Source organism: Danaus plexippus (assembly GCF_018135715.1).
Source record: "Danaus plexippus chromosome 13 unlocalized genomic scaffold, MEX_DaPlex mxdp_15, whole genome shotgun sequence".
Lineage (NCBI taxonomy): Eukaryota > Metazoa > Arthropoda > Insecta > Lepidoptera > Nymphalidae > Danaus > Danaus plexippus.
Window position 1 is genome coordinate 6,193,667 of NW_026869849.1, and position 12,768 is coordinate 6,206,434.

At 32.1% G+C, this 12,768-nt stretch overlaps 1 protein-coding gene across 10 annotated transcripts in view; it reads left to right on the top strand.

The window, feature by feature from the left end:
- LOC116770473 (POU domain, class 6, transcription factor 2) overlaps positions 1–12,768 on the top strand; it is an 88,290-nt gene that overhangs the window by 49,504 nt on the left and 26,018 nt on the right. Inside the window, exon 1 of one of the 10 annotated variants that reach the window (XM_032661962.2) lies at positions 11,609–12,038. The exons of the other annotated variants lie outside the window; for them this stretch is intronic. Within the exon in view, the coding sequence (XP_032517853.1) occupies positions 12,024–12,038 (15 nt within the window). The 5' untranslated portion in view covers positions 11,609–12,023. Of the gene's footprint in view, positions 1–11,608; positions 12,039–12,768 lie in introns of those variants that run through there. 10 annotated transcript variants of the gene reach the window in all.

Consider the following 12,768-nt stretch of genomic DNA (forward strand, 5'->3'; position numbering starts at 1 on the left):
TTGGTTACTAAGAATTCAGTACATTTCTATTTACAATACAGAGGTATAAATAGTTTAGTATTAAATTATTAATTATAACAAAGTGGAACTTGATTAACTAAGAGATAATTAATAATTGTTTCAGTCATACAGAAGTCGGTTTAAATATCCAACTTATCCCTTAATTGGAATACGATTCAGTCAGAATAACAATAAACTTATAGATTTGTGACTTTTAAGATGTAAATTTGAAAAAAAATTTACTCTCTTATAATGTTATATCAAAAACAATAAATTTAAAATATTTCGAGAAATACAATTTCTGACTAAAATCACGTAACTTTTTGCAAACTTCGCCCTCGTCTTGAATATATCAGCGGGATCATGAAATACATTTGAATATTCGTTATTTCTAAAGTACGTCATCATAAATTAATTTCAAACGCTATAAAATTATATATTCTTACATACAAGACACTGTATAAAGCAGTTTTTAATATTCTGTTTGTGTATCTCGTTACCAATACTTAATTATCTACTGTCAAGTATTAGATTATAATTGACGACGTTTAACTAGGTTAGATCAAAGAGCGTGCTCTTGCGTCCAGTTAGACACACTAACTGGCTGCCTGGCTGTACTGAAGGGGTAGAGGGTAGGGGTGAAGAGGGAAGGGGGAAGGAACTTAATACGCATTCGTCCTTCAAACTAACAAATTATATGTACAATTACCCTTTTTGAATCACAACAAAATTAGCACTCTAGTGGTCTAGTACATAGGTACTGAAGATAATGCAACCATGAACATTTATCAGGATCGGCCTGGACTTTCGACTTCTGGCTTCGGAAGTTATTAAAATAAATTTTGGTTAAAAAAATGTTTATCCGCCATACAGAATTTTAATCACGAGGTGGAGGATACACTGTGCTCTTTCTTGTATAAGCATACTAGTGATATTGTCATTTTTTGTGCGTCATAAAGTCCAAGTCAACTCGCTATTAATTTCCATTACGATATGTCATATAGTCGCGATTTATAGAGCAATAGACACGGCCCCAGTGCTCGTCAAAGAATGTTTTTCTCTAAGACAAACAATACAGTACTCGCAATAATCATGTAAGTACAACTACAAATGTAACAATGGTAGGGTACTACGGGCTGAGGCGATCACCCGCATGCTTAGGGCCATTAAGCGTTCTGCTAATGAGGCCTCATGACTACACACTAATGCTTTATAAAAGGCTCTTCATATACTCGGCTACTGTGACGTGTGCGACTGTACCGAGACTAAAGTGTCAGAATGACATTATAGATACGATACAACTATATAGCAAAATATTTATTAGACTAATTTACATTGTAGTCTTGGAAACTTTATAATCGCCTTTAAAAATAAGTGTTTTAAAGATGAAACAAAAAAATTATTTGTATGTATGTATAAATAATTGAATAATTTTAATTAATTAAATATATAAAAAGTATTTGATTAGTGTTGTATGTTAACCTATTTGAAATAACGGAATCGTGACAATATTTGATACAATCGTATGTCATCAGGCGCCCTTATTCAACCGCGCGGCCTAATATCTATTAATAATGTCAACATTGGTTATGCCACTTAAGTTTTTAGCTGTAGGTAATAAAGCTTATAATGGCGTGATTGTGAGGAGACATAATGACTGCTTCTAATGATATACCGAACCCTTCTAGAAAAACGTTAGCCGTAATGAACTTATTTCATTCGAAACAATAATATTAATGAATATTCTAGAAACATGAATGTATTATAAATTTTATAAATATTAACCTTATCGACCCCGTATTAGTTGTAGATACGTTCAACTTTTGTTATAATATTTATTGTAATATAATCGCAACTAACAATAAAATTACTTTACATTAATACCAAGTACCTAACTGTTATGTATATATTTAGATAAATTTTACAACAACTAGTCTATAACAGTAAGGATGATTAATTTAGTCATTTGCACAATAATTATTATTAAAAAAAAACAACAACAAATAAAAGTTTTCAAAAAAACTAAGCACTAATTTATGTTCAAACATTTTATAACCCCAGTCCGTCTCTTCGAGGAAATCTAACACAAACATTATTCGTGTCAGTGTGTGCGTGCACCCTAATTGCTTTTGTCATTAATAGACGCGAATACTTCTTAGTCGGTGTATTGTACAATTAGTAATAATGATGTATAATTAGGCTTGCGGTAATGTGAATGTATTGTTGTGTGCGTGTGTGTGTCTGTGTACAGGGCGTCCTTGGTTGAAACGGTTTTATAGCCATGTTAAAAGATATATAACTATGAGTCATTTCGATTCATTACAACCTCTATAACTTTTAGAGGTCGTCTATAATAATATTGTATATATTTTTGGTTACCAAATTATATGAAAAAGGCTCTCAAGTAAAACATGGAGCAAAATTTATTTAGGCTTAGTATAGTTTAGGGTATAAATTTGTCCGTGCAGCGTGCAGTGTTCTTATCAACTCATATTATATATTGATAGTTGTATGTGTGTTGGTGGGGACGGTCGGTACATTCCTGAACAATGTAAAACTCAAATATTCAGTATCGGGACGCGATCATAATCAAACTGTAATTAGATGATAATACACGCCCGGCTCCTTGTTGCTTTATAACTTATTCAGAATCTAGACTCGGCTATGGCTAGAGTTGACGTATTTAAATACGCCGACATCTATGGTCTAGACTCAGCTAACGCTATGAAACGACTGACTGCAAACAATAAAAAAAATATATTTACCTCAATTCACAGGTAATAGAAATTAACATTAATAACACATTATTTATAATAATAATAATTATAAAATTATGAGACATATTTTGTTTATTATCCTATATTAAATTTTATCCTATATATATATATATATATATATATATATATATATATATATACATTAGACGTGTTAATTGCACATTGTGGACGCCATTTTGTGTCCTTACATATCAAACTGAATAATAAATATAGAATGAAGTCACGAATGAAGTAAAAGTGCTACCCTACTAAGACCTGTTCTAAAATTATCAAATTACCAAGTGTAATTGTCAAGCCTAATACTATTATTCGTTTATTTAAAAGCCAAACGTTCATTTAAATATATCTTAATGCATTATTTATAATATTAATGCCATAGTAGTTCTTGTTGACTATATTTCAATTTTTAATTTCAGATAGACATCAAATGTAACAATTAATTATCGAAAAGCCTAGTCATTCTGTTATTTAAGTAACTTTTTGTTATAACAACGACTTTAATTTCAAATTTAATTATAAGTTCTCACATTAGACAAACAATAATTACCGATCGATTACGTTTAATGATAGAATAAAGATTGTACTACAGTCAACTGAACGCTATAACACTCTGAGCTTTGTGGTTTAGACAATATAAATAAATGCTCAGTTAAGATATATCGAAAAATTATATTTATTACCTTACCGAATTATCAAGCTTACTTCATTAAAATTTACTTATGAAATGTCACTTATACGACGCTGATAATATCGAGCCATGAAAAAATAAATGAAAGTAAATCGATTTCAATCTCAAGGATCACCAAAAATATTATTTTATAACAATAATTATAACATTATAATAGGTTATTGTTAATTCCTTCCTTTATAAGAGGTCGTGTATAAATTACTTTGATTTTTCTGTTTATTATTTAATAATAGCCTCATGAATACATTCGGTTCAATGTTGTATTGTAATTTGTGAATAATATTACATGTTTACATTCAAATTGATTAAACATAAGACACATACAAAAACGACAACAAGAGAACTTTATTAATTATTAATTTGACAGAATGTTAGAACATCTTAGTGTTAAAGAAGATAATGTAAGAAGAAATATCTTGCAATGGGACAGTACAAAAATATTAGTTCGAATATATTGTTCAAACGATACAGTGCGTATGTTTTACACGCATTTTAATTATGCTTATTAACAATTAAAGGCAATACGCGAATGTGGGTCAAGACGGTTAAAAGGAATAAATCAAGTGCCAGACGTGATCTCATACATTACTCGCCATCGACCAGACTGTGATGTATCAACCTTATATAACGGCGAGAAGGGTTATATTCGATTGATATTGGTGTCAAATTACGCTGGACATTGAAATGCCAGCGTCATTACATTATTTTGAGATCATTATGGTGGCAGTACGTAATACGTGATTGATATCAGCAGCTTTGATTAGTGTGGATATCACCTGACACTGATAACGAGATTATACACGAAAGAATACATTTCCGATTTTAATTACATCTAACAGAAATTGATATCTCAAAAGATAAAAGATACGGTGAGTATAGAATTAGGTTTGTTCTTCTCATTGGAATGGTTATATGTAATTTAAATGTGTATAATAAATTAATATAATAAATTGACCTTAACCTTAGGTGCCGTTTCATTGTTTGAATATAGTTTAAAAGTTATGAAATACTTTAAAAATTATATTGGTTTGCAAAAATCAATAACAATATAATATTTTGCATAAGATACGTATATCATAACACACTGAATATACGCTATTATTAAATCAGCACACCGAGCCAACGGCTATTAAAAATCTAACGTAGTACAATTAAATATATAAAATTAAAATATGCAGACGGTAGGTATAATAAAAAAAATAATAATTTAATCCATAGATAATTCGACAATTAAGGAAACCATTGTGGGCATCTAATTTTTAATAATTTGTTTCATATAATTGTTGATTATGATCCGTATGTTAAGGTAACGTGTTTAATAAACGTTGGAGAATTCGTAATTGGTGAAATCAGCCAAGGAACATGGCAACAATCAATTTTAACAAACTATTAAATAGAAAACGATCCGACCAGCTATAAAGAACCCGATAAAATTACAAAAGAAATCTATAAAATGATTAAAATTTTCTAATCGCACCAATTACTGGGTGAATTTATGGTATCGCTTGTAAAAGAGTTACTGAACTTAAAGAGACCGTACATTTTATAAGAAAAACTTTTAACACTGCATTTAATTTATCAATTGTAACAACACTCCATCGAGAATACTTTTTCAAACGTAGCATAATATGAAACATATATTTTTTTTTAAATATAAAATAATTTAAAAAATATGTAACATGAGGGAAATTAATTAATTACTTGATCCAATAAAGAGGTACTACAAAAATCCATACACTACACTGAAAACTGTTCTAATTAGGTCGTGAAGTGAGAAGTGTTCACAATAATAATTAACACTGGTTGGTAATGAAGCGAGCTGTAAAACTAATTGGGCCCCACGACTTGGACCGATCTACAACACACTATTGTTTGATATCGAAACGAATGGTGTACGTAAATATATATGAACAAAAGTAAACATAAGCGGTATGTTCCCATATATATTTCAGAATATAAATGCGAAGGAAAAATTAACTCTTCAATAGTTTAGATTTACGAATAACCGAATGATGTCAAACTAGATCGATCAAAAACATTTATCGTCATAACATCATTTAAAACATAAGAAATAATATTATAAAGTAAATAAGGAACTTAAGCTAAATAATTTAAAAGGCAAAAAGTGAACGCTAATTCTGTAAATATTCTGAGCGTATTTTAAATCGAAAAGCCGACGCAAACTGCCGTCTATCAGCTAGTTGAAAAGGGAAATCAGTCAATAATGCACTAATTTCCCCTCCTTAATGGCTCAGTCCGGCCCTCTACTCAGACACTATTACGACACTGCAACTTAGTGTGTAATGAAATAACTTAGTACTTACCCCACTCGCTTTGACTGTTAGTGTTTTATAGGTTTTGTAATGCTGATAAAGTTATTTATATAAATAAATCGAATTACTTCTTATATATTTTACATTCAATATTTTACTGTATTTTGATGTTCATGTAATAATATATTACAACTATATATGACACCAACTTAGCAAGTTTCCTTGATATTGTATATATTTAAAACCAAACCACGTACTCTGTACGTTTCTCTGTAAACAATAACAGTCATAGAAATTTTCAAATAACCTTCATAGAGATCATTCCGTGCACTAAAAACCCATTGAATTTTCATTCGTCACTTGACAGCGAGCTTTATCCTCCATAATGTGTATTCCCGCGATTATTTATCACATGGATTTCCAGTTTCCTATACGTGTTATTGTTATGAAGTACGCTAAAACGTTCAAAGTATAAAAATTTTTCACCTGAAAATATTTTCATACAACAGTTATGATACAAATTTGTGATCTTTTCAAGTTACACTCTGATTTTTTGCGGACGCGATTATGTTTGTCGAAACGGATCACAATCACAAGTTTACAAAACGAATATTTTAATTGTTTCAATATAATTAGCTTGTCATAGAATAATTAAATTTCTAATAAGGATGTTTTTTTATTAAATAATAACAACTGTACAGAATGAATTGTATTACAATTGAAATTTCAATGTATTCGCATTCAATACAAATTCAAACGCTATGTATGTAGACAACCAATCAAATTTCTAGCTCGTTCGTAGCATTTTTAATATTCACTTATAATTAAACATTCCTGTGATACGTTTGTTTGTATATTCCATAACGTATCCAGTACAAATATTTAACCACAATAATTTACCAAACAAAAGAAAACACTCATTAAAAAATACGTAAGCCGTAATCGCTACTATGAAACTTCACAAACAAACTTAATGACTAAAAATCACCCCCGGGTCCGATTTTGAACCAGGAATACGTAATTAGCTTTCATTATCATTTCACCAAGAGACCGCGTAAAAAACTACCATAATGGTAGAAAATGGTAACATTTTTATACGTTGCCATTACAATACATTTAGTTTTTTTTTTGATTAGCCCTAATTAATGTATGGACGGCTACCAAAACATAAAATTTATTTCTACTATTTTCTACCACCTAATTGTCTTATAGGTGTGACAGCCATTATTTTAATTGCGAACCGTAGCTTTAATTGTTGCTTACATTTCTTTCTATGTGCTTTTAATGATGCCCTATAATGTATTATAATTATAATGGTTTTCCTATTTCGTTTTCATAAGTCACAAAATGTGAGTTTTACACTGGCACTCCAATATGCGTCATAAATTTATTGTGATACAGACGAAAATCGTTTAAACTTTACATTCTGTACTATACTTATTATCATATAGTTACAAAATGTTTTTTTTTGTTCTGCGACAATTAACGTGTGAATTCTCATCTATGTTCGATGAATCTATTTACAACATTAAATGTCTAAGCAATCGGTTCAAGTATTCACTAGTTTGACAAGTAGTGGTTTTGCTTATGATTATAAAAATAAGCCTCTAATAATAAAAATGCGACGCTCATATTAATTTCAAATAGAAAACATATAAATGCATTTAAATCATAAATAATATTAATTTATAAGTTAAAAGAGCCTTTCATGTCGTACACAAAGACGCGTAATACTTTTGAAATGCAGTAACGCAACGAATTAGGGCGGCATTCGATACTTACTATACCTACGAGCCTACTATATTTTCATGTTTTTTTTTCTTTCTTTTTACGCTATTTTCCATGGTCCAGCCGGGCGACCCGTCCCACGGACGGTTTTCTTTTTTTGTAAATCAGTAAATTGCATATTTGAAAAACTACTGGCTCTCCCGAGGTACGTCGATTGAACGAGGGGTGTGGTCATCGGCTTGCTTTTATTCGTACTCCCAATTTATTTTAAGGAAAAGCTTTATGAATTATGTTCTAGACAGGAACAACATTATTAACGCGTTGCATCACTTAATCATATGAAAATTATGAAATTTACGACAACAAATATATACAACTCGAAACTAACTAGTACTTGTAATAATAATTTGAAAATCATGTGTTGACTCCGTTATAGAAAATAAAATATAAAGAAGAACCTAAAATTGAATCATAAAAATCAGTATCACTTGAAAGTAAAAACTGATATTTTTCTTAAATTTTCCACTAAAATATAAGCGCTTTGGTACAGGCGAAAGCTGAAAGGGTTTGCCAGTAAGGGTAGTGGGATTAAACGATTCGCAACGAAAATGTTTTTATTTTACGCCGATGCCTGTTACAAAACTAGGATGAAGGATGGAAGGAGATGGGGCGTTTTAAATAAAAATATTTAAATACATTTATTTCGCCAATTCAATAACTTCAACTACAGCCTTTGCTTTATGCTTAGAACGCTTTTACTATAATGTTGTTCGTAATTTAATTACTGTCAATTCTCATCTGATTCCATGGTTCAAGTTTGTAAAACAATGAGTTTAAAAAATAAGCACCACTGTAAAATCAATTGATTCAATGAGAGTAATTATCAATAATTACACGCCCTAAATAGAATTTAACAATGGAATTATAGAAAAAATGAATTCAGTACTCGAACGTTTAAACGTTAGATTGAACAGTGGAGTGCTCACGCGCTGTGGGGGTCTCATTGGTTGATTGTGAGTTTGAATACCGCGCACACGACAGAATAAAAACATTTGTTGGGAACTACCAAAGAGTTCATATATTATGATATACTTATCATCACATCCCACTTCGCTCCTAATTTCGATTTTTTCGTCAAAACTTCCTTCACCCACACATAAATAATATCTATGCGTGGTATTAAAAGTGCGGAGGTATATAAGACTAACATAGACACAAGAAACAAGATATACTCATCAACTAATCTCGTTACAAAACGATAAATGAAACGTAATTGGAAGGAAATTACGCAATAAATGGGAGGTTTATTATTGAATTTAATGTCAAATTAATCGCAGGCCCCCTCTAACATCTGTCGATTCGGGGCCCCCCATCAATACCTTACAAAGAATTGTTCTGTTTGCTGTTTAAGTGCTTTTATTGATAATTTTATTGGAAAGAACTGTACCAATTGTTCATTGGATATTTTCCATCCAAGTATATTTTTGTGTGTATTTATTTGTTAACGTTAAATTAACTCGACATTTTATTAAATTAATAAATAATATTAATACAACAATACAATTAGGCTTCATTGCGAAAGATTACATTATTCTGATTTATAGTTCAAAATGAAAACACACGAAAACAAACCGATAACATCAAAAAAATATATATTTTTTAAATTCAACTTTACCCTCTTGTAATTTTGCTCTTCCTCTAATTATAGGAAATTTTTATTGCATCGGACACTTGAGAGCGATGGATCGTTGAGCCACTAAAAACCTCAATCAGTCGCTGAGAGCATCATTAACATCCTAGTTTCGGTAGCCAATGAACGGGCGGGCTAAAGAAACTTAATCAATTTGGTCGGCTACGAAACAAGCCTGTATTAACCCCCTCATTCGTATGAATATATGTGTGTTCAATTAATTTTTCTCGCCCGACCCGTGGGCCCGTACACGTTACCAGTCGCCGCGACACCCGAGCGCGCCTCTGCATAATACATCGCAGTACTCTACTCTACTGTGTTACTGTACGTCGGACTTTAATTATATATCTGCTACAATTTCGCCTTTTTTTCGAGTATTTTTCACAATTCCTCTCCCCAACACCCTCTCGCTCACCCTCCCGAACAGCCACAAAAAAAAAACCGCTTTTTGCGTGTGTGTATTCGATCGCACTCTGGCGCCCGGCAATCATTACACGGTGAACGCGCGCCCCACAAGCCCGCGAGTTCGCGAGCCCTGGAGCCCGCAAGACGGTCATCTTAAGGGATGACGAGTCGCAGCGATTAACTCTGATAACGAACTAAGGAGACGCCCTACAAAAATACACCTAGACATTTTAATGCAATTAAGCTCGTAGAAAACGACTGCGAGAGTCCGATAAGCCCCGCTCAACTTTTCCTGTAACAGGCTGTTATTTCACGATTTAAAATCGGTTCTCAACCCGTTAATGACGCGAGTACAAGTGCAGATCGGCGGCTCCGTTCGGCCGCGGACCAATCTATTTAATAACCCCCGCCGGTGACACCCCGCCCGGCGGCCATCGCCAATTTTAACCCCCCACGTACCCCCTAGCACCCGCCCTGAAAAAAATCCGGAGCGTTTTAAAATTAATGAGTAAAAATCTACACACACACCCGCGCGGACAAGTATGCGTGTGTGCTCGCCCAATAATACCCACTTTGTGGACCAAATGATGACGTGTAATAGTGTCCGCGATTGACGACGGCTGGCGGCGCTAGCGAGCCGCTTAGACGGAATCCGTGATCGCCTAGACTTTTCCATTAGGACCAACTATCCGAGAAAAAATGGAGTACAAATTGAAAATTCGTCGGATCGGACGCGCTAATTCCGAGCGAAGCGGCGCCGCGCGCGAGTCAAACGCAGTTAGATAACATTTGTAGAGGCGAGGGGAGAGCGGGGTGTCGCCCCTACGCAACACCGTTTTTATTTTGGCCGGCCTTTGCCCCCACACCCCCTTCGTTCGTCCAACTTCATCTGAATAATTACTGATTTTTTCGTGTACCGCTGATTATTTCGAATGTTATTTGCTGGTGATAATTTTTCCCCCGCTCCATTTGTCCGTTTTGGTTAGCTCGACCCGAAATTCTCTTTGTACATAAATTTTGTATCGCACGGTGAACACTCATTTAAGTATCTGTTGCACTCTATTTAAACTTCATTGGAATGCTTTTCCCTTTTCTAAAAAAGTAATGTTACGAGGCTCACTTTACTTTGCTTGTATACGAACAAAACAGAGACAAAGCATACACGAGGCCCGTTTAAAGAAACATAAAAGTTTTTATTAAATGATAATTTAATTGTTTAAGAGTTATATGGTAATCCTTTAAAATAAGCGAATAAATCCGATTTCGAGATATACTTTTTTATTTTTCAAACCAGCAGTTTTCCCTTTCAACACTCTGCATATTTTAGTTTGAAAGACTTAAATACCGCTCACTTAAACACGCCACTTAAGTGATATTTAAATGAACAACTAGAGGTAAACTAACTTATCAATTTTTTTATAAAACTACAACACTTTATTATAATAGTAGTAGATATAAAACTTGAAACATAAGAAAGGCTAAGGATATTAAATAAGTTAAAATGTATTGCATTTCTATTAATCTAATAATCCAAACAACAATTTAAATATTGATTTTTCAATAGGTTAAAGATAATATAAAACCTAGTCAACTCTTGAGCCACATTAGGTATTAAGTCAACTCAGATTAAACTACAAGTTTTTATACATAAAAATTACAACTAAAAACAGCGACTTCGTTACACGCACATATAAATGAGATAAATAAAATAAAAAACAAAAATAATTCAAAGGACAGTACAAGGCGACGTCTAATTTGATGTAATTAAAAACACTAATCGAAATCTCTAATTATTATGCTTATTCGACAAGTGACAAGGCCGATGGCGATCGCTTTGGCAAGGATTTCGGAGGGCCCGCCCGCCACCCCGCGGGGACAGGGGCCGCTTTTTTTCCAGCCACCACCGAAGGGGTTGATTTTTTAAACTGATGACGCGCTTTCATTCTGCGCTGTGCAACTTGGCGCGCGGCTGTATGTGTGCCGTTCGTTGATAAATAAATAGGAAAAAATAAAAAAAAAATATATATATATATATATGTGTGCAGGCTTTGTCGATAGTGTCCGTTTTCTTTTTTCGCCGCAGTATCTCTAGTCTATGGTTCCGTTCAAACCGGCATCGAAAGCAACTTTTAATGAACAATACAACTTTTTGCGCGTAATAAATGTGTTAGAATATTATACAGTGAACGTTGAGTGTGAAGTAACGCGTGATAAAATTGTATTATGCTTTAATGTTTTTTAATATTATAATATCTTTTAATGTACATGTAATTTGATATACGATTAATGTAACAATTAAAATAGTTTTATGTCTCCGTTATAACAAAGTCGGAAGTTAAGAAAAGTTCTAACAAGTTTAGACGGTGGGATATTGAACACTAGAAGAATGGTATCAATGGTATAGTGCACAGATAAAAATTACACACAGAATAAAATAGAAGAAATCTTCAGGTATTAGGAGAATGACATTGTCGTTTGTGAGTATTAAAAAAATCATTTGTATATAACAAATATGTACATGTAATAGACATGTTCATTTACATTATGAAATAATAGTTTATTTATAAACACATTTTAATCTAAAATAACGACTCGACAAACATAAATTATTGTTAAGAACGTATTGTTTAACGTTAATTATAACCATTATACTTGTTCTTTGTACGATAAATAATTATGCATAATAAATGTAATCAACAATATCCTTATTTAATTTATCAAGGTCGATATTTAATTACCTTTCAATAATTCATAGCGATTATATATATTTATAATTATTATAAAGAAAAATATAATTGTTCATATCATACGAGCCTCGACCGCTGAGAGCTGTATGAAAAATGCTTTAACAAATCTAATCTATATTCTAGATATCAAATTAAGGAACGTTGCATTTTAAAATAAATTGAAATGTTATAAAAGCCATCAAGACATAATAAAATTGTTATATATATATACATTGTACAAGAAATATATACGTTTAAATCTTATTACTGTATTGTAAATATTTATTTCATTACCTTGAGTTAATTTTATAAATGGTTTTTAATGGCTGCTATAATCACAAGAACCGTCATTACATATAACTTATCAATTATGTTTTAATTCAATAAAACTAAAAACTTTACTATATTAACTTTGGACCTTAACGAAGTATATAGAGAATAAAAAATATATATAATAATACAGATACACGTAACATTCACA